Consider the following 25365-nt stretch of genomic DNA (forward strand, 5'->3'; position numbering starts at 1 on the left):
CTAACAATTGTAAATATTTATGCCCCTAACATGGGAGCAGCCAATTAATAACAAAAGCAAAGAAACACATCAACAACAATACAATAATAGTAGGGGACTTTAACAGCCCCCTCACTGAAATGGACAGATCATCTAAGCAAAAGATCAACAAGGAAATAAAGACTTTAAATGACACACTGGACCAAATGGACTTCACAGATATATTCAGAACATTCCATCCCAAAGCAACAGAATATACATTCTTTCTAGTGACCATGGAACATTGTCCAGAGTAGATCACATCTTAGGTCACAAATCGGGTCTCAACTGGTACCAAAAGATTGGGATCATTCCCTGCATAATTTCAGACCACAATGCTTTGAAACTAGAACTCATTCATAAGAGGAAAGTCGGAAAGAACTCAAATACATGGAGGCTAAAGAGCATCCTACTACAGAATGAATGGGTCAACCAGGAAGTTAAAGAAGAATTAAAATTGGAAACAAATGAAAATGAAAACACAACTGTTCAGAATCTTTGGAATGCAGCAAAGGCGGTCCTAAGAGGAAAGTATATAGCAATACAAGCCTTTCTCAAGAAACAAGAAAGGTGTCAAATATACAACCTAACCCTACACCTAAAGGAGCTGGAGAAAGAACAGCAAATAAAGCCAAAACCCAGCAGGAGAAGAGCAATAATAAAGATCAGAGCAGAAGTCAATGAAATAGAAACCAAAAGAACAGTAGAACAGATAAATGAAACTAGGAGCTGGATCTTTGAAAGAATTAATAAGATTGATAAACCCCGGCCAGACTTATCAAAAAGAAAAGAGAAACGACCCAAATAAATAAAATCATGAATGAAAGAGGAGAGATCACAACCAACACCAAAGAAATACAGACAATTATAAGAACATGTTATGAGCAACTATATGCCAGCAAATTAGATAATCTGGAAGAAATGGATGCATTCCTAGAGATGTATAAAGTACCAAAACTGAACCACGAAGAAACAGTAAACCTGAACAGACCCAACACCAGCAAGGAAATTGAAGCAGTCATCAAAAATCTCCCAACAAACAAGAGCCCAGGGCCAGATGGCTTCCCAGGAGAATTCTACCAAACATTTAAAGAAGAATTAATACCTATTCTTCTGAAACTGTTCCAAAAAATAGAAATGGAAGGAAAACTTCCAAACTCATTTTATGAGGCCAGCATTACCTTGATCCCAAAACCAGACAAAGGCCCCATCAAAAAGGAGAACTACAGACCAATATCCCTGATGAATATGGATGCGAAAATTCTCACCAAAATACTAGCCAATAGAATCCCACAGTACATTAAAAGGATTATTCACCACGACCAAGTGGGATTTATTCCTGGGCTGCAAAGTTGGTTCAACATCTACAAATCAATCAATGTGATATAATACATTAATAAAAGAAAGGACAAGAACCATATGATCCTCTCAAAAGATGCAGAAAAAGCATTTGACAAAGTACAGCATCCTTTCTTGATTAGAACTCTGTTCAGAGTATAGGGATAGAGGGTAAATACCTCAATATCATAAAAGCCATCTATGAAAAACCCACAGCGAGTATCATTCTCAATGGGGAAAAACTGAGAGCTTTCCCCCTAAGGTCAGGAACACGGCAGGGATGTCCGCTATTCACCACTGCTATTCAACATAGTATTAGAAGTCCTAGCCACAGCAATCAGACAACAAAAAGAAATAAAAGGCATCCGAATCGGCAAAGAAGAAGTCAAACTCTCACTCTTTGCAGATGATATGATGTGGAAAACCCAAAAGACTCCACCCCAAAACTGCTAGAACTCATACAGAAATTCAGTAAAGTGGCAGGATATAAAATCAATGCACAGAAATCAGTTGCATTCCTATACACCAACAACAAGACAGAAGAAGAAGAAATTAAAGAGTTGATCCCGTTTACAATTGCACCCAAAACCGTAAGATACCTAGGAATAAATCTAACCAAAGAGGCAAAGAATCTGTACTCAGAAAACCATAAAATACTCATGAAAGAAATTGAGGAAGACACAAAGAAATGGGAAAACGTTCCATGCTCATGGATTGGAAGAACAAATATTGTGATGATGTCAATGCTACCTAGAGCAATCTACACATTTAATGCAATCCCTATCAAAATACCATCTACTCTTTTCAAAGAAATGGAACAAATAATCCTAAAATTTGTATGGATACAGAAAAGACCCCGAATAGCCAGAGGAATGTTGAAAAAAAAGCAAAGCTGGTGGCATCACAATTCCAGACTTCAAGCTCTATTATAAAGCTGTAATCATCAAGACAGTATGGTACTGGCACAAAACAGACACATAGATCATGGAACAGAATAGAGAGCCCAGAAATAGACCCTCAACTCTATGGTCAGCTAATCTTCGACAAAGCAGGAAAGAATGTCCAATGGAAAAAAGACAGTCTCTTCAACAAATGGTGTTCGGAAAATTGGACAGACACATGCAGAAGAATGATACTGGACCATTTCTTTACACCACACACAAAAATAGACTTAAGGGGCGCCTGGGTGGCTCAGATGGTTAAGCGTCTGCCTTCGGCTCAGGTCATGATCCCAGGGTTCTGGGATCGAGTCCCGCATCGGGCTCCCTACTAGGCGGGGAGCCTGCTTCTCCCTCTGCCTCTGCCTCTCTCTCTCTCTCTGACTTTCATGAATAAATAAATAAAACATTTTTTAAAAAATTATAAAAAAAAAATAGACTCAAAATGGTTGAAAGACCTAAATGTGAGAGAGGAGTCCATCAAAATCCTAGAGGAGAACACAGGCAGCAACCTCTTCGACCTCAGCCGCAGCAACTTCTTCCTAGAAACATCGCCAAGAGCAAGCGAAGCAAGGACAAAAATGAACTATTGGGACTTCATCAAGATAAAAAGCTTTTGCACAGCCAAGGAAACAGTCAACAAAACCAAAATACAACGGACAGAAAGGGAGAAGATATTTGCAAATGACATATCAGATAAAGGGCTAGTATCCAAAATTTATAAAAAACTTATCAAACTCAACAATCAAAGAACAAATAATCCAATCAAGAAATGGGCAGAAGACATGAACAGACATTTTTCCTAAGAAGACATCCAAATGGTAAACAGACACATGAAAAAGTGCTCAACATTGCTTAGCATCAGGGAAATCCAAATCAAAACCTCAATGAGATACCAGGTCACACCAGTCAGAATGGGTAAAATTAACAAGTCAGGAAACGACAGATATTGGCAGGGATGCGGAGAAAGGGGAACCCTCCTACACTGTTGGTGGGAAGGCAAGCTGGTGCAGCCACTCTGGAGAACAGTATGGAGGGTCCTCAAAAAGTTGAAAATAGAGCTACCCTACGACCCAGCAATTGCAGTACTGGATATTTACCCCAAATATACAAATGTAGTGATCCGAAGGGGTACGTGCACCCCAATGTTTATAGCAGCAGTGTCCACAATAGCCAAACTATGGAAAGAGCCAAGATGTCCATCAACAGATGAATGGATAAAGAAGATGTGGTGTGTGTACACACACACACACACACACACACACACACACACACACAGGAATATTATGCAGCCGTCAAAAAACCAAAATTTTGCCATTTGCAATGACGTGGATGGAACTAGAGGGTATTATGCTAAGCAAAATAAGTCAATCAGAGAACGACATGTATCGTATGATCTCACTGATATGAGCAGTTCTTAATCTCAGGAAACAAACTTAGGGTTGCTGGAGTGGTGGGGGGTGGGAGGGATGGGGTGACTGGGTGATAGACATTGGGGAGGGTATGGGCTATGGTGAGCACTGTGAATTGTGTAAGACTGATGAATCACAGACCTGTACCTCTGAAACAAATAATACATTATAAAAAAAAAAAAAAAGAGAGAGGATAGTAGGAAGGGAAAAATGAAGGGGGGGAAATCGGAGGGGGAGACAAACCATGAGAGGCTATGGACTCTGAGAAACAAACAGGGTTCTAGAGGGGAGGGGGGTGTGGGGATGGGTTAGCCTGGTGATGGGTATTAAAAGAGGGCATGTACTGAATGGAGCACTGGGTGTTATACGCAAACAATGAATCATGGAATGCTACATCAAAAACTAATGATGTAATGTATGGTGATTAACATAACATAATAAAATAAAATTAAAAAAAAGAGGAGAGTGGATCTTTCATCACCTCTTTCAGCTTCTGGTAGCTCCTTGTGTTTCTTCATTTGTGGCAATATAACTCCAGTCTCTGCCTCCATCTCTACATAGCTAACTTCTCTTTGTCACTTCTCCTGTTCTGAAGAACACCAGTCATATTGGATTAGGGTTTATCCTAATTCCAGTATGATCTCATTCTAACTTGATTCCATCTGCAAAGACCTTATTTCCAAATAAGGTCTCCTAGGTATTGGGGGTTAGAACTTGAACATATCTTTTGGGGAGACACAGTTCAACCAATAACACCTATGTAAGGAAAAAATTTAAATATCTCTGAAGGGCATAAAGCAGATTTGAATAAATGGAAATATATACTATATTCTTAAATAAGAAGGTTCAACATTTTTAAGATGTGAAACTTACAAATTAATTAAAGGAGGATTGACATGATCCAATAAAAACACTGCTCCTTTTTTTTTTTTTCCAAGTACAAAGTTTATTTCTATTACAAGTATATTAATAATAATAATAGTACGGTGCCTGGGTGGCTCAGTTGGTTAAGCGACTGCCTTCGGCTCAGGTCATGATCCTGGAGTCCTGGGATTGAGTCCCACATCAGGCTCCCTGCTTGGCAGGGAGTCTGCTTCTCCCTCTGACCCTCCCCCCTTTCATGCTCTCTCTCTCTCTCTCATCCTCTCTGTCTCAAATAAATAAATAAAATCTTAAAAAAATAATAGTAGTAGTAGTAGTAGTAGTAAAATAAAAAGAGGGGATGGGGGCTCTGATACTTGGTTTTCAGGGCAAGCCATGGAGCTTAGGCCTCAGTCCTGATCCAGGCAGAGCCCAGCATGGCTCTGGTGGCAACAGGGAGCCCCCAGCCTTCTCCATCGAAGACAGTGAAGACAAAGGAGCCGTGCTCCCCACCAGAAAGAGTTACGCCAAATGCCAAAGAAGCAGATTTAAACAAAGCCTCTAGTGCACTCACCTCTAGCTCAACTCATCTCCAAAGCCTTGTTCCTAACATATATTGCAACTGGCCTGAACACTTTACCAGAGTGCCTCCATACACACCAGAGGCCCAAATTCTACAGTGGGGTGGGACAGTACACAGGAGAGGGTACCTAAAAGAACACTGCTCCCTTTTGATTGCTTCCAGTGTTGTCTTCTTCTTGGACTCTTGGGTAAATTGAACTTTTGATGCTTGCATAGTTCTTTGTACAGTACTTTGTCTAAATTTATATTACTACCTAGATGATATTTTGAAAACTCATCTTGCCTGTTGTGATGGGTCAAGTTGGGATAAGTCTTAACATTTGTATTACTAATGTAAAGCTGCGTTGATCTGGAAATGCAACTTTACTAAAAAGCATATGTGCAACAAGTGATTTAATCTGTGTGAATTAATGGTTTAAAATTTGGCTTCTGCTGCTTGGTGTAAAAGAACTTTTCTGTTAGGATTTGAAATCTGCAGGATTTGAAATGTGATTTTGTTTTAAATTTGGGTGATATCTTCTAATATTGTTTCTTTGGTCAGGACAGAAATAAGTTTTCTCTTAGATTTTTTTCAGTGAGTAAGAACTGGTCATAAATGTTATGATCTATGAAATGTGTGAAACAAAAATGTTTCTTAGGTTTTATTATAGAAGCACATGTAAGGAACAGGTCATTAACCCAATTTCATCAGGGAATAAGGGAGGAATTCTACTTCAGTGAATTTACGTGGTGAAATGTAATTGTATGTCTAATCTTCCTTCAGTATTAAGCTGTCAGTTGTGAATTACTTTGCTAATGTACTCGTCTATAACACTGCCTAACCCATTGTTCCTTATTACCACATCTTTTCTACTGGGTATAATTGGCTTGAAGCCTGAAAATCAAGATAGGCAAATTTACCAAGAATTTTATGTTAATTAAAATTAATAACATGAAGGAAGGCCTGAAGACTCGAGTTACTGAACTAGTGCATGGGTTTTGTCAAAGCTAATTTGAGAGCTGGGGACTTTTTTTTTTTTTTTTTCCTCTTTCTCATTTCTGGGCTTTGAGTTTTGTTTCAGTGGGTTAAGTTTGTTTGTTAGATAAATGGATTATAGATGATGAATATAAATTTACCTGATGTATCCAAGAAATGAGCATTTCAGTTACTAAAGAACTCTAGAATATAGCTGATATTGCTCGTTTTTAAATAATTAGGATGCAAATAATTTTTACTTAATCTTTGGTGAACATAATTTAGTATCTCTTCTGGTTCAGATGTTTGGTTCCCTACTTAAAATCTTTCTGAGGCTTCCCACGACTCTGATTTTTGAGAAAAATCCAATGATGTGACGTTTCACTGTGCACCTTCTGTTCTCTCTGGCTCTCACCTCATCTCCTAGCAGTCCTCCCTTTTGCCCTGTTTTCAGGTCTCTAGATCTTCCTTCAGTTTCTGGAACGTCCTATATGCTTTTCTTTGAGCATTCCCCTATGCTGGTTGCTCCCTCTGGCTGTGATGAACCCTCTCTCTTTTCCAGTGGTTTACTAAGTTTGTTTGTTGAGCTCAGCTCGAACTTCACTTCCTGAAAGAAATCTTCTCTAAAGCCCCTGGAGTCCCGGTCCCTTATTTTACATGCTTTCTTTTCATCTTTTTTGTCTACTGTAGTAGCACTTCACAGTAATTGTCATAAAGTAGTTAATTATGAAATTCATGTTTAATGCCTATCTTCATAGTAAAAATGTAGGCTCCACAAAGGCAGGGACTGTCATTGATTCTCATAGTATCTTTGATGCTCAGCCTAATGTTTGACATACAGCAGGTAGTAAGTATTTATTGAATATGTAAATGAATGAGTAGTGCTGAAACATTATTCATTATTTCACTGCACATCTGTAGAAGACTGTTAAAAGTTGTTATTGGTTGCTTGTAGTATTAATCAGTTTTATCATTGTTCAGAGTCTTGGGTAAAAGCTTATGTAAATCTGGAAAAATTTTTTCAACTTACGTAAATCTGGAAAAATTTTTTCAACTTAAAAAGTGAGCAACATACATAAAAGCAATTTTCTTTTCCTTTTTTTTTTTAAGTGTAAAATGTTGATGGTTCTGTGGAAGAGCAGCTTTTAGTAAAGGTGTTTTTCATATTTTATTCTTGTGCACTCTTGTTTTCACCTTAAAAATTAGTGAAATCAAATAAATATACCCTATTTTAAATATTTTAACTATAATTTTTAAAAAAATTAAACACAAATACAGTGCTGGCTCCAAAAGACTTTTTGTTCATGGTAGAAAAGTGTCACTCAAAATTCTACTGTATAGCTTAATGACATTTCAGGTATATGAATGTGTTACATGTTTATGTATCTTTTTATTTTCTGCTGTCATTATTAGATGAGATTATCATATTATGAAAGGATGAAAATAAAGTATTGAGTCTGTAATTCATTAAATAAATATTGCCTTAAAAGCAAAAAACAAATTATCACTTGAGTTCCAACCATGTGCCGGACACTGGGTATATAATAGTAAACAGGGTCACCACCGTCATGAAACTTACACTTCAGTTGGCAGAGATAGACCACATTGTGATAATCACACAAATAAACAGATAATGACAACCCGGTGGGTGCCATAAAAGGAGAAAGTAGGAGAGCCTAAGTAGAGAGAGACCCTTGACCTAGTCTGGGTAGCAGGAGAGGGACAGTTTTCCCTGAGGAAGTGACATTGAGAAGAGATCTGAAGGAAGAGGAATTAACCTTTGGTGAATATTCCAGACTGAGGGAACAGCATGTGCAGAGGCCCTAAGGCAGGAAGAGCATGTTTTTGAGGAAGTGACAACAGAAGACCAGGGGAACTAGGTTAGGGAAGGGTATGGGGAAGTGATTCAACACAGAGGGGGAGAGGTAGTCAAGAGACCAGATCAAACATTAAGGATTGAGTCATTAAAATGTGGTTACTGTCACCAGTTTGGAAATTTAGGATATCTAAATGTCCATCAGCAGTAAAGTAAATTACAGTATTACGATATAAAGGAATACTATGTAACTATAAAAAGAAAAATGAAGTTTACTGTGTACTCAAAAATAAAGACATTTTAATTTAATACTGTAATTTTAAAAAAGAAAGAACTAAAAAGGGTTAAAATCTGACCCAAAGATATGTATGTGACCTGTGCCATATGAAATTTTGAAGGATTTTTTTGGTATAGTAAATTATCCTCTTATATGGATTTATTATAGTAGTAATTACATATTTTGTTATATTTTGAGAATCTATTTATTGTATCTCAAGTCAGATATTTTATGTAAATAAGCATGGTGATTAAGAACATGTCTGCTGGTCTGAGATCCCGGGTTGATATTCTGGCATTGCCGTTTGCACAGTTGGTTAACCAGGCAAATTACTTCAACTCTCTAAAGCTCAGTTTTGTCACCTGTAAAATGTGACCAGTAATAATATTTACCTGATAGAGTTGTAGTGTGAATGAGATGAGATAATACATGTGAAGCATTTAGGAGAGTGCCTAGATAGGCTCTTCACCTAAGAAAGAGTTACTTACTATCACTTTCTACGAAAAATATCTTCTCATTAATACCACTTATCTGAAGTTAGAGTGTAGAAAGAGAACACTGAAGGAAGGTATGCCAAAAACTTATTGTAGTTGCATCTGAGAACTGGGACCTGGCTGATATTTTTTCTTATTTTATTGTTTTGTATATATTCCAGACATTGAAACATGGCATGTTTTTAAAATTAGTAATGTCTTCATTTAAATATGCTGCCTTTGCTGAAATGTAATTTTTTGTAGCCTCTTTTTCAGCAGTGTTAGAAAGTCTACATACCCTGATTCAGGCGATGTTAATTTTACAAATGTATCCATAATTATTTCTTTTCCGTATTTTGATTACCCTTGTACCATTTGTACCATTTTAAAAGGCTTTGTGGCCAGAGCTGCGAAATTATGATTGGAAAGGAAAAGGGTTTGCATTTTGAGACCATCTGTGGGAGTTGCATTGTCTGAAACTGACAAGAGATCATGGCAGATGGTGAGGTCACAAAGATTGACTTTTTGAGCTTGACATAATGTGTTCATGAAGCTGGAAGAAGAAATCCGACTTATTTTTTAACCAACTGAAGAGCTTGGTGACAGGAAAAAGTGTACGATTGTTGAGCCTGGATAAAACATAATGCATCAGTGCACATGACTGGTTTATCTTTGAGATAAAGATAATCACCAGTGCCACCAAAGATGGCAATATCTTGAAACATTCAGTGCCATGTTTATTTACTTTCTAGACACTTGGTTTTAAGTCATATGTTGCAAATAATTTTTAGATTAAAAACTGTTTAAAAAAAGCAAAAGTTTTAAAAATACTTAGAAATGTGTTTAAACTAAAGGTTATAAACTCACTCAAAACCAGTACAGCATACTTCATTTTTAATTGAATGAGACAGATCTCTATCATAATCCCATATCTTTTTATAACATTTATCTTAATGTAATCTTACATAATTTTAAAAAAAGATTTTATTTATTTATTCGAGAGAGGGAGCAGGAGCAGGGTGAGGGGCAGAGGGAGAAGCAGGAGCCTGATGACATAGGGCTCGATCCTGGGTCTCCAGATCATGACCTGAGCCTAAGGCAGGCACTTAACTGACTGACCACCCAGGCGCCCCTCTACTTTTACATAATTTAAGTTACCTTTGAAGGTTTATGCTTGCTGTTTCTCTGATCTAGTAGGATGTCTTCAGTGCCTGGATTAGTGCCTTGCACATAGTGGGTTGATTCAGTGCTTGCTGGATAAATAAATTAATGAGAGAAAAGTTTTTCCTAACCATAATTAGACACTTTATTTCCTTTTTAAACTAGATTTATGGTGTGGTATTTTTTACTTCTACTACATGTGAGTTATGTATTATTTATTTTGGAAGAAGAAACCTTAATTTGTCATGAAAAAACAGCACACTGCTTTTTTCCCTAATATTAAGGCTTACACTGTGCTAGGCAGTGTCCTAATAATCTTTCATATCTTGACTCAATGAAGTAGATGTACTGTTTGTTACTATTTTTGCAGATGGAGAAATTGAGGCACAGAGATGTTAAGGTAAATTTACTCAAGAAATCCACTCAAGAAATGTTTGGCTCTGTTTCAAACATTTATCATTTAGGTAACATTTAGAGGTTCTAATTTGTACTTTGCTCTGGTGAGAGGATACAAAGGGAATACTAAAAATTAAGTTTGTTAATATGGCTCATTAATGTGGCTAAGTAGTATTTTATTGGTCACCACTTGCTATTGTGTGCTGAAATAGTAACACTGTTAACTTTTTTTTTTTTTTTTATTTGACAGAGAGAGTTAGCGAGAGCAGGAACACAAGCTGGGGGGGGGGGGGGGGGGGGAGAGGGAGAAGCAGGCTTCCCGCGGAGCAGGGAGCCCGATGCGGGGCTCGATCCCTGGATCCTGGGATTGTGACCTGAGCCGAAGGCAGACGCTTAATGACTGAGCCACCCAGGCGACCCTGTTAATTTTTTTTTTTAATTTGGGTAAATATCAGTGTCACTCAATAGCACAGCCATTAGGAAATAGAATACCATATTGAATACTGAATATTGTAATGAAGCAGATGTATGGAGACAAGCCACTTTAACCATAACAACCATATTTTGGAATGAAGAAATGGGGAGAAGGGAAAAAGGACATTTACTAACTGAATCTGGTAGACCAACCCAGTGATGTCTGCTTATATTTCATTGACCAGAATTATGTCATATGGTCAGCACATCTGAAAGGGAGACTGAGAATGTAGTACCTTTCTTTTTTTTTTTTTTTTTTAGTTGGGCACATTGCCACCTTCAACTTCTAAGGAAGAAGAGGAAAAGATATTGGGTAGGCACTAGGTTTCTAAAATTTAACAGGGACTTTGATGAAAAACACTTTATTGTTTTTGATATAACTACATTTCAGTAGGTCAGAAGGTAATCTTAGAAATATTTAAAATTGAATTTTTTGTGGTTAGGAGTGTTCGGTGTTTATGTATGAACTGTAGAGCATTTGGCACATTAACTTGGATCTGATGATTTTCATTTAGACAGATTGTATGTAATTTACTGCTAACATAACCTTGAAAAACTCAGTATACCTTTTTTTCAGATGAGGACCCTGAAACTCAAAATGGTTAAGTCACTTGTAGAAGGTCACACAGCTGATAAGTGTCAGAGCTGAGACTTAGCCTAAATTTAAAAAGTCCATGCTCTTTTCACTCTGCTTAACACTGTTGCTTTATTTATTAGATGCTGGCTTCAGTCGGGACACTTAGAACCAACTGTTATTTTAATTTTTCCTATTTAAATAATCAATTCTTGTTCCTCTCTTGTATCTTTGAGTTCCCACTGATCTTTTTAAGCTTTTAAGTTGATTGCTTCATGAATGAAGAGAAATATAAATTTACTTCCAAGTACTACTTCAGCTACACTTTGCAAGTTTTATTATTTTCTTTTTTTTTAAAGTTTATTATTTATTTTTGAGTAATCTCTACACCCAGTGTTGGACTTGAAATCACAACCTCCGAGATCAAGTGTTGTGCATTGTCTTCGGACTAAGCTAGCCAGTTTTATTATTTTCACTGTCATTCAGTTCTGAATATTCTATTATTATTTATTGCTATTTTCATTGTCGTTCAGTCCTAGATATTTCAAATTTTTTTAACTCATGCATTGTTTGAGCAATAGTATAGTTTTATTTTTTAAATATATGATTTTTAACTGTTTATTTAAGATGGATGATTCCTAATTGAATTGCGTTTCGGCCAGAGACCATAATCTGTATAATATTGCTTCTTTGAAATACCTTACTACTTTGTTGTGGACAAATGTTGTAAATATGTGCTTAACGAGTTGTTTTCTATCAGGTACAGAGTTCTGTGTAGATCTATTAGATCAGCTTGGCTAAAATATTAATCTTCAAAAGGAAATACTCCTATTTTAGCCTTACATTCTTAGTTTTAAAATGTGAGGTAGTTTAGTGAATGGGATGTCAGGAACTTGTGCTTTATTATTTATCTGATATTTTTAATACTGAAGAGAAAAATAACAAATAGTTGATGAATGTGAAACAGTTCTATCATGTTCTAGCATAGGAACTTGATTTTCATATTAGATCATGACAGACATTGTGAACAAATCTATAGCTACCGTGGGACAATGAAAATCATAGTGGTAGTCCAGGTCTTACTTGGGTTTTTTTTAATTTATGTTTTCTTTATCATTGAAATATTGTAAATTCAGTGGTTTTGTTTTTTTTTTTTTTTAAGGATTTTATTTTTGAGAGAGCACACGCACACGTGCCCACATGAGCAGGGGGAGGGGCAGAAGGAGAGGGACAAGCAGACTCCCCGCTGAGTGGGGAGCCCAACTCAGGGCTCCATCATAGGACCCTGAGATCATGACCTGAGCCAGAGTCCAATGTTTAATTGACTGAGCCACCCAGGCACCCTGAAAAATTGTAAATTCAGTGTTTTACTGAAAAGTAAAAACACCTTTTTTTCACCCACAGAGTTTTACTTGTAGATTCAAATTCTAGTATATGAGGCAGACAGTTGGAGCCTCCATTTCTTGAAGCCCCATTGTTTATGGTCTTTCCAAAATTAAGTTTTATTTTTTCCTTCCCCTTAAGTGTCTTATTAAAGCTTCAATTTTGAAATAATGTAAAATAAGAGAAAAGTTTCAAAAAATAGGGCAAAGAACTCCTCAATACCCTTTACCCAGATTATCCAATTGTCAGCATTTTGCCACACTTGCTTTATCCTTCCCACTTTCTCTCTGTATACAGATTATGTATTTTTTTCATCATTTGAAAGTAAGTTGCTATTATTATACCTCTCCGCTTCTAAATATTTTGGTGTGTTTTCTCTAAAAACAAGAACACTCACTTAAAAAAACCCACAATCTTCTGATCAACGCAGGAAATGGAACACTCAAAACAATGCTGTTATCCAGTCTGTGGGCCGTATTTCAGTTTTTCCAGTTGCCATAATAATGGTCTTCGCAGCAATTATTTTTTCTGGTCCAAAGTCCAGTCAAGGATCATGTTGAATTTAATTTTTATGTGACTTTAGTCTTTTTAAACCTAGAATGTTTGTCAGGTTTCTTTTTTCTTTCATTACACAACAATTTTTGAAAAGTTCAGTCCATTATTTTATAGAATGCCTCTCAATTTTAAATTTCTCTGGTATTTCCTCATGATTAGATTTAGATTATGCTTTGGGTGGAAATATCTCAGAAGTGGTATTCTATCCATCTCAATGCACTTGTGGAGATGCATGATGTTGGTTTGTGTCATTGTTAGTGGTCATTTGGTAGGTTTGATCACTTTGGCTAAGTGGTGGGTGCCAGGTTTCTTCACTGTAAAATTTGAATTAATCGGTGTTTTGTGGGGTGATATTTCAAGACTATGTAAATATCCTGTTTCTTACCAACTTTCACCCACTGAAGTTTTATTATCTATTGGTAATCCTTGTCTGATTAATCAGTTATTATTATGATGTTTACAAATTGGTTTTCTCATTGCATCATTCATTTATATTTACTATTTGGTATCGTATTGCAAAGGAGCTTTCCCTTCTTCCTCATTATTTGTTTCTATCAGTATGAAGTCCTGAATTGTTATTTTATTCAAAGAGTTTATAGTCTATTATAATCTGTTATTATCAGTGTATACTTTGGTGCCCAGTTGTTCCAAATTGTCCAGTTGTAGGCTCTTTAAGCTGACTCCTGTATTCTTTTAATATGTCTCCATCATTTTTTGAGCTCTTCCTTACTGTAGGTACAATAAAATGCTCTAGTCGTATCTTCCACATCTCTTACCCCAACCCTGGAATTGGCTACTTCTCCAAGAAGCCCTGGTGTTTCTTTCACTGTGTTATCTAAAGCAACATAGTGATATTTCAGAGCCCAGGTTTTATCACTTGTTAGCTGAATTGATTTGGTCAAATTATTTAACCTCTGTAAGCCCCAACTTTTAATTGGAAAATGAGGATTAAAATGGTACATATCTCACAGTGTTTTTGTGACGATTAATTTAAATAATCCACTTAAAGAACAATGCATGTCACATGTAAATATGACATAAACATTGCCTATTATTATTATTACATTACTATTCCCTCTTTTTTCCCCCTTTAACAGGATGTTCTTTTAAAGAATTATTGAAGACGAAGTTTTTTTTATTTTTGTTTTTTGTTTGTTTTTTAATGGCTTTACAGAATTTTAAATCGAATACAATTTGACATGACGGCAAAAAATGTAAGTATTTGTAAATTTTTAAATGTAAGTATTTTTAAAGTGAGTTGTACTTTTTCCTTTGCACATTTTCTTCACTATTCTTATTAATCAAGTTCAATTTACTGGCATTAGTTTATAATTGTTTTTGTTTATGCAAAGAATGAGATAGTGAACTTTAATGCTATTGAATATAGCGCTTGAATGGGCATGGTAGCATTCTTGTAAATTGCTGCCAAGTTATGCCTTCTCAACAGCTGCAAAATTGCTATCTCTAGAAAGTTTCCCAACCCTCTCCTTTTTTGGTACTGTAATAAATTTTTGTTTTGGTACTTCCTGGAGATTTACTAGCCTTATCGAGAAAATCACTCTTTTCTTTGGCCCAATTTTTTTCTTGTGGACTTACTCAAGGAAATATGCATACTGAGATGTTGTTCAGAAGAAGCTTACTGTCCTCCATGAGATGATCCCTGAGGGGACATTAGGTTTTCGATGTTTTGGAGGAGTTACTCAGTTTCTTTCCTCTGCTCAAGGCTTTTATTTCTGAATCTACTTCAAGTTATTTTTTTATTGTCTGACTGTATCAACAGATTTGTTTTCAGTTATGTGAAGGATTATGCCAGAAAATAAATATTGCGACATATAGGGAAATAACTTCTAACTGCTTTACCGTTCCCAGATTATGAGTTCGGAATCTTTGATTGCACATAACAGAAATCTGCTTAGGCTACCTTAAAAAGGGAATTTATTATAAAGATACAGGAATGTCTCAAAGACTTTAAGAGTAAGAATTTAGTGGGCCCTTAGAAAGATCTGGGTGCAAGAATTTGAAATATACCAGGAATTGAAGCAGTGTTTAGTTTCCATATATTATCTCTGCTTGTCTGTGTGCATCTGCTTCATACTCTGTCTCTCTCTGCAAATCATGCTCCTTAGTTCTCCAGGCAGCCTCTCAATATATGTGTTACAGAACCAGCCTGTTCAGAGAAAGAGAGGTGCGAAGGAAAGGAGGAAGGCAGCTTGACAGATCCTGTCTGCCCGTGTGAGCTCCAGTTTCAGACTCCTTGGGGTGGACCTTGGTGCTGCTCAAGTGTGATATCTACTAGTGGTTTACTTAATTGTGATCAGGAGAACCAAGCGTTACGTTGTGTGAAAAGGTCCCCTTGTCAGCCAGACAGATAGTTCCAAATACTGCACATTATACATCTAAAGAATAACATTTAAAAAAAAACCCTTCATGATTTACCTCTATTTTCCTATTATTACCCTTGCTTTTGACATGCTATAAGCAGCTATAAGCAGATATAGATTTTGCTTCATTATCATGTAACTAATTTTATTAGGATAAATTATCAGGAATACTCTGCTTTAATCTAAGATTGTTATATATATATTTGTTAAAGTGCTGTTTGGGGAAAAGAAGAAGCAAAGTTTTAGTCTGTGTATCGGGAATTTTCTTGCAGAATATTCTCTTGATTTTTTTCTCCTTAGGAAAAAAGGGAAGTAAAAGTTATCCTGAACCACAAGCTGGTTAACGTTGAAATAGCAAGCATATTTTGGCTTAAAATGTACCTTGAATCAAATATCATTTTCCTAGTCGTATGTACAATTTGCTATATTAAAAGTTGTTTCCCTAAAGTAACATAAAGCATTTGAACCAGTGGTAATTATACTCCCCCTATTTTGTTTGTGTATTTGGAAGAAATCAAACAGTGAGCAATGTGTTTCTCTTTCTGCTATGGCAACCTAGGGGGAGAGGGATAAGTGATGAGCTGATCCTCTTGATATTTTAGAGTTAGGGACATGAAGAGGTCAGGCCTCAGATTGGGCTGAGCTGACGCATGTGGGAAAGAATTGAAATAGGCTGTCTGAAAATAACCATTCATAACTGCCATTCTGCAGTAGAGAAGAACATTTTTGTGGCTCTTAATATGTTTTGTCAAGATACTTACTGAAAGGATTATACTAGTTCACCATGCCATGAGTAATTCATTCTCCTCCCCGCCCCTAGTATATGTACCTGATACTGTTCTAGGCTCCTGCCTTTCTGGGGCTTATAGTGTCTGTAGTGAGAGAAGATAATAAATACATATATAATGTCAGGTAATGATAAATGTCATGAAGAAAAGTAAAACAGGGTAAGAAGAGAGAGAATGATGGCAGTGAGGGAGAGTTCTTTTAACTTAGGTGTTCAGAGAGTTCTCTTTAAGGAAGTGATGTTTAGACAGAAGTGCTCTTGAGTCTCAATTCAAGAAGAGGAAGCCAGCCTTATGTGTATCTGGGAAAAGAACATTCCAGGTAGAGGCAGGAAAAGGTGTGGTTGTTCAAGGAACAGCAAGGTGACCAGTTTATAAGTGGAACAGAGTAAGCAAGGAAAAGTGGTAGGAGATGAAGTCAGAAAGAAAGCAGGAGCCAGATCATGTGGAGCCTCAAAGACTGAGGTGATGGGTGTGTATTTAAAATGTCAGTAAGAAGCCATTGGAGATTTGGTGGATAGTTGGATGACCTGACTTACTGTTTTAGAAAGTTTGTCCTGGCTGCTGAGTGACTAGACCGAAGAAGGGCATAATAGAAGCAGGAGACTCATTTGGCACTTACCTCAGTAGTTCAGACAACAGAGTATGGTGATTTGGGCTGGGGTAATGATATTGGAGATGGGGAAAAGTGGCTGGATCTAGGATGAATTTGAAGGGACAGCCATTAGGAGTTACTGAGTAATTAGGATATGGGGGCAGGGAAAAAGTTAAAGAAGACTTCTCAGTATTTTGCTTGTGTAACTGGATAAATGGCTGTGTTGTTTAATGAGAAGAAAAACTCTTAGGAAACTGTGGGATTTTGTGGCAAACTCAACAATCATTTTGAACATATTAAAGTTAACAGACCTAAAAATGTCCAGGTTAGAGATATTGGCTAGGTAGTTTGATAAATAACTCTGGAGCTCAGAGGAAAGGTTGGAATTGGATATAGAAATTTTGGAGTCATTTCATATTAAATTATTTTAAAGCAGTGGTACTGCATGAGATTATATAGAACGTGAATGGATAGAGTATACATGAGGACCCAAGGTCTGAGCACAGGGATTCTCCAGCATCTGGGGAGGAGGAGAAGCAGCGAAGGAGACTCAAAGAATGACCAGAAAGGAAGGAAGTAGTGTTATCCTGATGATCTGGAAGCCAAGTGAAGAAAGTGTTTGAAGAAGAAGGGAATGATCAATTGTGTCACATGCCAATGAGAAGTAAGTAACTCTTAGACATGGAAGAGATTGCCCAGGTCTTACAGAGGCATCATTAAACATGTATTCAAATATTTACATCCTTATTTTCTGTTTCTCATTTTATATATCTCTTACGAGAACAGTTTTTTGTGAAGAGTTGTTTTTGTCTTACCCATGCCATAGTAGGTCTCATGGTTCCAAATGATAGAAACCCTATTTAAAACAGTTTAAGGCAAAAAGTGGAATGTATTGATTCACACAACTGAGAAGTCTGGGATACTCTAGCTTCAAATACATCTGGTTACGGGGGATCAAATGATGGTGTCAGGGATCTATGTCCCTTTTTCCATCTCTTTGCCACAATATGGTAGCAAAATATCCTATATTGTGTTTATAATTCTTACCTCAGAAGGAGAGAAGGAGCTTTTCCTTTTTAGCACTAATATTTCAAATTCTATGGAGGAGCTTTGGTTGACCCTGCTTGACCCACATGCTTAGATAAGCCAATGTGGAGAAAGAAGTGGGCCAAGTGTGCGTCATGAGTCCACTTCTGCTGACATGGCAACAATTGAGGCTCAAGATTAACAGTCATACTGGAACTACATGGATTGTGGGATGGATCATTTTGCAAAAAGGAAGGTCTGTAGAGCTGGCAATATATTCATTGTTTCTGGGATAAAATTGTTGTTAAATAGTATCTAGTATCCGCTGATACTCTTCATGACCACAAATACAGGTGTGTTCTGACTTAAGCTCATTCAGTATAGGATAAAGAATTTGAAAGGTAATTTGATGTATATTTTTTGCCTCATCAAAGAATCTTTTAAAAAATATGTAAGCCCTGGTACTCATTACAGAAAAATTAGAGAATACAGATAAAGAAACTAGCCTAGAGATTATCAGCAAAATTTTGCCTAGGAAGACATCTGGTGTATATACAAATGTGTGTGTGTGTGTGTGTGTGTGTATAACAGAATGTGTGTAAATATTTTTAATAAAAATTAGGTCATACTGTTTTTTTTAGCTTAATCTCGATGATGAATGTCTTTTCTTGTCTTAATATCTCTGCAACAACATTTTAAATGACTGTTTTATGTTATGCGCTGTATGGACATTACACCAGTTTCCTAATATTGGCCATTAAGTTATTTCCACTTTTTTCTTTTTTTCTTTTTTTTAGCTTTTTGTTTATTTTTGCTTACTCATTGGATTTTTCCCATAAAGTAAAGTCTTATGAAATTACTAGCCCGCAGGGTGTGTGCTTTTGTTTCATGTTGCTAAATTGTGCTTCAGAAAGGTTGCACTTTTTTATATATTCATCAGTGATGTATGAGAGTGCCATTTCCCTTTATTTTCTTTTTAGTCTTTGCCAGTGTAATCAGCAAAAAAATGGTATGTAGTTTATTCATTTCTCCAGTTGCTAGTTAGGTCAAACTGGTGTTCTGTATGTTCATTGGTCACTTGCATCTCTCTTTTGTGAATTGTCTGTGTCAGTGTTGAAGAGTTAAAAGCCATTACCATTTGAATAACAACCCGCACTTGGGTATTGCTTTTGTCACTAACAATCATATTCATGTAATTATTTAATTTGATCTAAGGAGCTCTCTGAGTTTGTCAAGCACATATGTATTGTCGTCTCCATTTTGCAGTGACTGTCCCAAGATCACCTTGCTTGTGAATGGCAGAGCTGAACTCAGAGTACAGATCATCTCACTCTGAATCTTCTTTTCTTTCAGTTTTGTCAATCTAAAATGTTAAATGTCAGTGAAATTATAAGGTTATTAATGGGAAATATGGTTTGAACCCTAAAAATTGGGCTTGGATATATTTTATTCTACAGACATTTAGTGACTGTTTACAGTATGTCACACAATGTTTGAATCTCCAGATAGAAAACTTTTCTCAGGACCTTATTAGGTGAAAAATTCTATATAAAATGAATTCACCTTTTACTTTTGCTCTGTGAACCATTATTATTATTATATCCTTCTTAAATAGAATAAGGAAAGAAAAGCTATTTTTAATTTCCTCTCCCAGCCAACTTTTTCTACTCTCAATCTTTTCTTTGAATCTTTATAGTGTTTATGAAAGCAGAGATTAATAAACTTTTGAAATTTTAATTAAATTAATTTTAGTAGTATTTATATAAACTCTAAATACAAATACCTCCCCTCCATCTATTAGACCAAAATTAGCATACAGTATCGACTCACAATTGACCTTTATCTTTTTAGAGTTTAATTTGTTGGTTATTAAGATGCAGATATACTGCTGCTTAAAAAGTTTCCAAATTCATTCTCTGCTTCACTCTGCAGAAGTTGGCCATTAAGAGCAGGTGTTTAAACATAACAGTAACCCAGTAACTGTGAACTCTCCACTGTGAATATGTGGTTTCAGTTGAGGTTTTTGCCGTTATCTTTGTATAATAACAAAAAGGTGTAAACTGATGCTTTTGAAATTATTATAATACATGGATTAAACAACCGCATTGTATTAAGCATAGAATATTAAAGGCTGTCTTTGCCTTCTTTGCTTTCTTTTTACAGTAGAACACCAATGAAAGTTTGTCTTTTTATAGGAGAAAAGTGTTTTTTGTTTTGTTTTGTTTTAAGAGAGGCATGTTAGTGATGCCACAGTAAACTCTTGGCATTTACAAATTGAACACTTAACATTAATATTTGTGAGCAATTCTGGAGGTCCAAGTGGTGGTAATTTGTTGCAAATTTTGTTGCAAAGGATTTACTTCTTTTTTTTTTTTTTTTTTTTTAAGATTTTATTTATTTATTTGAGAGAGAGAATGAGATAGAGAGAGAGAGCATGAGAAGGGGGAGGGTCAGAGGGAGAAGCAGACTCCCCGCCGAGCAGGGAGCCCGATGCGGGACTCGATCCCGGGACTCCAGGATCATGACCTGAGCCGAAGGCAGTGGTTTAACCAACTGAGCCACCCAGGCGCCCGCAAAGGATTTACTTCTAACAGCATAATTATAAGAAACTAGATAGAATTAAGTATCTGCACCATTATCTACATAGAATTGAGAAAGTGCATTTTAGATGTCTTCCACTCAGCTGCTGTCATAAAAATTTAGCATTAGATCCTAGAGATAGGTTTGCATCAGAATTATTTTTCCATGATGTAAATGATATGTAGAAATATTTCTGGTAACATATGTCTTGACAAAAAGAAACAGCTATTAGTAGTGAATTCGAATTACTAAATAATGAAATAATTAGCTCTTACATTATGAAATTATAAAGTATCAGATGAGTGTTCATGAAGAATATACAATGCTAATGCAGTGGGTAGTTTAAAAATAACATTAAGTGCACAGATATAAAGTTATAAAGCTTTGTGTGCTTTAAAATCTTTTTGATGTGCTAGTACTTTGAGAGGATGTTTGAGGTACCAAGTTAGCATTGATATTTGAAGATTGCAAATCTATAACGATTAAAACAATAACATAATAGTAATCGTAGAATCATTTATTGGAATCTTGCTTTATGTCAAGTTTTCAAAAATGGAGAGTTTTTTCCCTCCTGGCTCTATAATAAATTTTTTAAAATTCTGATGATACTACCATAGTTAGCTCTATGATTCCAAGAAGTCCAGTGGCTATCACATTAAATGAAATAAATTGCCTAAATAAATAAACACACTTGCTATAGATAGTCCCTTGGGTATCATATTAATAGTAATGAAAGTTAACATGATTGAGCACTTTGTGCCATACACTATGCTAGATGCTTCACATGAACTATCTTAATCTTTCTAATAACCTAAACTGATAAGCACTTCTAGCACCCTTCAGTTTACAGTTGAGGAAACTGAGGTGTAGAGAGCTTGTGTGACTTGACCACAACCACACACATAGTAGTCTTGATGGGCCAGAGTATGAGCCCAAGCAGTTGGATTTGAGACCAGTAGACCTCACCTCTGCGGTGTGGTATTAATGGTCTTTATCTGATCTATTACATATCATAATGTTGAAAAGCATTATAGGCAGTGATTATGAACAATAAAAATTAAGGGCAGCATTAAATTTTTTCAAGCAACATTTTCTTTTTAACTCTACTCCTATTGATGACATAATTAATTCATTTTTATGTGGCTATCTATAGTATTTGGTGCAGTTCTTCAGTAGAAAGTATAAAATAGCTTATTAAATGATCATGTAATACTTAAGATCCTATTTTTAATTTTTAAAACTATTTTATTCAGGTTGGTTTGACTTCTACAAATGCAGAACTGAGAGGATTTATTGATCAGAATCTCAGTCCAACAAAAGGTAAGGACAGATGAATAGAAATTTTCTGCATTGAGCTAGTTTTATTGCATTTGTTTTATAAAATATGCAGCTACATGTATTACTTTAATAATTATATAATATGACTGTGTTGTGTTATCATATACCAAATAACTTGTATCATATGAAAGTTCTGAGAGGTGGGGGGAGAGAGAGAGAATGAGGGGAGAGAGAGTGTGTGTGGTATTTTTTTTTTAAGATTTTATTTATTTATTTGAGAGAGAGAGAGAGCACGAGCAGGGGGCAGGGCAGAGGGAGAGGAAGAAGCAGACTCCCTGCTGAGCAAGGAGCCCGATGTGGGGCTCGATCCCAGGACCCTGAGATCATGACCTGAGTTGAAGGCAGACGCTTAAGCAACTGAGCCACCCAGGCACCCCTGAGAGTGTATGTGGTATTTGTGTTACTTTTCTCCATCTCTTTCCTAAGAGGTCTCTAAGACCACCTGTTGTTGTTGTTGTTGTTTTTTAGAGAGAGAGAGAGCCCATGTGAGAGAGAGGGAGGGGTGGGAGGGCAGAGGGAGGGAGAGAGAGAATCCCAAGCAGGCTCCACGCCCAGCACAGAACCCAACGTGGGGCTTGATCTCACAATCCTGAGATCATAACCTGACCCTAAATCAAGAGTTGGATGCTTAGACGACAGAGCCACCCAGGCGCCCCTAACACCACCTTTGATTAATGATCCTGTTACAGTTGAAACTAACTGTTCAAGTCACTTTTTTCTTGATTTTCTTGCTTGATAGCCTTACTTCTCTAGTGGTTTAACTTGTAAGGAAGTAGAGTAGAATGAATGAATATATGTAAAATTCCTGTATCTAATATATGGTTTACTGAAGAAATGCTTATATCAGAAATCTGACCTACCAGTACAAGAATTGATGCAGGACTTTGTCTGTATCTTGCTGTATGTATCTTTCAACAGTATCTTATAGTATGTAGAGATAACATACTGAAATATTTATGGTTGAAATGATATGATGTTTGGGATTGGCTTCAAAATAATCCATTGGGGGAAGAAGAGTAAAGTGGGTGGAATTACAGATAAAACGAAACTATCTGTAAGTTGATTAAATTCTTTATGCTGGGTGATAGCTGTATGGGGTTTCATTATTCCTTTCTCTCTTCCCTTGTATATGTTTGAAATTTTTCATTATTAAAGGTAGGAACAAAATATATGTCATTATAATACAGATAGCTATGAGAGAAACATATACCCTCAAAGGGTATATGCCCTGGAGAGAAGGCTAGAGAAGTCTGTATTTCAGTATAAAAAAAGTCTAGCTTAATAATAATGTCTGTAGAGTTATTGAGAATTTAAATATGTGTTATGAAACAGTAAAAGACATACTACAAGCCTTAATGCTTCTCATTTTTTTTCCAATTTTTTCATTGTAGTAAAATACACAACATAAAATTTACAGCTTTAATCATTTTTAAGTGTACAGTTCAGTGGTATTAGGTACATTCGTGTTGTGTAGCCATTACCACCATCCCTATCCATAACTTTTTATCTTGCAAAACTCAAATTTTGTGCTCATTAAACAATAACTCCCCATTCTCCCCTCCCCTAGTCTCTGGCAACCACCATTCTACTTTCTGTCTCTATGATTTTGACTACTCTAGGTACCTCATGTAAGTGAAATCCTAATAGTAATTGTTTTTTTGTGACTGGCTTATTTCATTTAGCATAATGTCCTGAAGATTCATCCATGTTGTAGTATATGTCAGAATTTCCTTTCTTTTAAGGTTGAATACTACCATTATGTATATATACCACTTTTGCTTATCATTCATCCATCAGTGGACACATGGGTTGCTTCCATGTTTTAGCTATTGTGAATAGTGCTTCTATGAATATGGGAGTACAAATATCTCTTTGGGGCCTTCTTTGGGTGTATACCTAGAAGTGGAATTTCTGGGTCATATGATAATTCTATTTTTAATTTTTCAGAGGAATTGCCATTCTGATTTCCAGCAGCTGTACCATTTTACATTCCCACGAATAGTGCACAAGGGTTCCAATTTCTTCACATCCTTGCCAGTACTTATTTTTGTTTTTTGTTTTATTATAGCCATCCTGGTAGATGTAAAGTGGTATCTTATTGTAATTTTGATTTGTATTTCCCTAATGACTAGTAATGTTGAGCATTTTTTTATGTGCTTATTGGCCATTTGTATATCTTTGAAAGGTCTGCTCAAGTCCTATGCTCATTTTGAATTGGATTAATTATTTTTGGAGTTGAGTTTTAGGAATTGTTATGTATACTGAATATTAATCCCTTATAAGATAAATGATTTGCAGATATTTTCTTCTGTTCAGTAGGTTGTTTTTTCACTGTCTTTATAGTTTCCTTGGATGTGCAAAAGTTCTTTATTTTGCTAAAGTTCAATTTGTCTATTCTTTTGCTGCCTTTGCTTTTCGTATCATACCTGTGACATGGTTGCCAAATTTAGTGTCCTGAAGATTTTCCCCAAAGCTTTCTTCTAAGAATTTTATAGTTTTAGTTCTTTAGTTTAGGTCTTTGATCCATTTTGAGTAAATTTTTGTATATGATTTAAGAGTCAAACTGGAATAAGGATATCCAGTTTTTCCATTACCATTTATTGAAAGACTGTCCTTTGACCATTGAATGGTCTTGGCACTCTTGTCAAAAATCAATTGACCATGTATGTAAAGGTTTATTTCTGGGCTTTTTATTCTGTTCCCTTGGTCTGTATGTCTGTATGTCAGTACCATAATGTTTTAATTACTGTAGTTTTGTAATAAGTTTCAAAGTTGAGAATTGTGAACCCTTTAACTTTATTCTTTTTCAGGATTGTTCTGGCTATTTAGGATTCCTTGCAATTCCACATGAATTTGAGGATCAGCTTTTCCATTTCTTTGAAAAAGGCTGTTTTGATAGACATTGCATTGAATCTGTAAATCACTTTGGTTTTATTGACATCTTAACAATGTGAAGTCTTCTTATTCATGAACATATTTCATATATTTAGGTCTTCTTTGATTATACTATTTCTTTTTGAAGTAATAGTGGTAATGGTTAAATAATTTTGTGAACATACTGGAAACCACTGAATTGTACACTTTAAAAGGTGAATTTTTGGTATGTGAATTATATCTTTATTTAAAAAAAAAACAAAACCAACAACCACTTTCTTTAACTTGATGTCTAATTCCAGCTCTGATTTGATCTTCCCCTCATTGTCAGACTTCTTGGAAGAAACCATATACTTATAATCCCATTCTCAGCTCTAGTTCACTCTTCTGCCTGATGAAATCTGTCTTTGACTCCATTAAATGGTTCATTGAAACTGCTCTTGGTTGTCTTTTTTCTTTTTTATCAACATTTGATACAGTTAATTTCCCTCTTTGTTTTATTTATTTATTTATTTATTTATTTTAAAGATTTATTTATTTGAGAGTGAGAAAGAGCAGAAGAGCAGGGTGAGG

General features: G+C 35.9%; 1 protein-coding gene across 6 annotated transcripts in view; it reads left to right on the forward strand.

Annotated features, from left to right (window-relative positions):
* The window catches only part of TFDP2 (transcription factor Dp-2), a 172636-nt gene that overhangs the window by 40797 nt on the left and 106474 nt on the right, over window positions 1–25365 (forward strand). For 2 of the 6 annotated variants that reach the window (XM_032408549.1, XM_032408552.1), the window contains exons 1-2: window positions 12620–14427; window positions 21834–21900. The exons of 1 other annotated variant lie outside the window; for it this stretch is intronic. In XM_032408549.1, the coding sequence (XP_032264440.1) occupies window positions 14413–14427; window positions 21834–21900 (82 nt within the window). In that variant the 5' untranslated portion in view covers window positions 12620–14412. Of the gene's footprint in view, window positions 1–12619; window positions 14428–21833; window positions 21901–25365 lie in introns of those variants that run through there. 3 more of the 6 variants (XM_032408553.1, XM_032408556.1, XM_032408550.1) reach the window with 2 other exon arrangements.

The sequence above is a fragment of the Phoca vitulina genome, unplaced genomic scaffold (assembly GCF_004348235.1).
Source record: "Phoca vitulina isolate PV1807 unplaced genomic scaffold, GSC_HSeal_1.0 scaffold10, whole genome shotgun sequence".
In the NCBI taxonomy this organism is placed as follows: domain Eukaryota; kingdom Metazoa; phylum Chordata; class Mammalia; order Carnivora; family Phocidae; genus Phoca; species Phoca vitulina.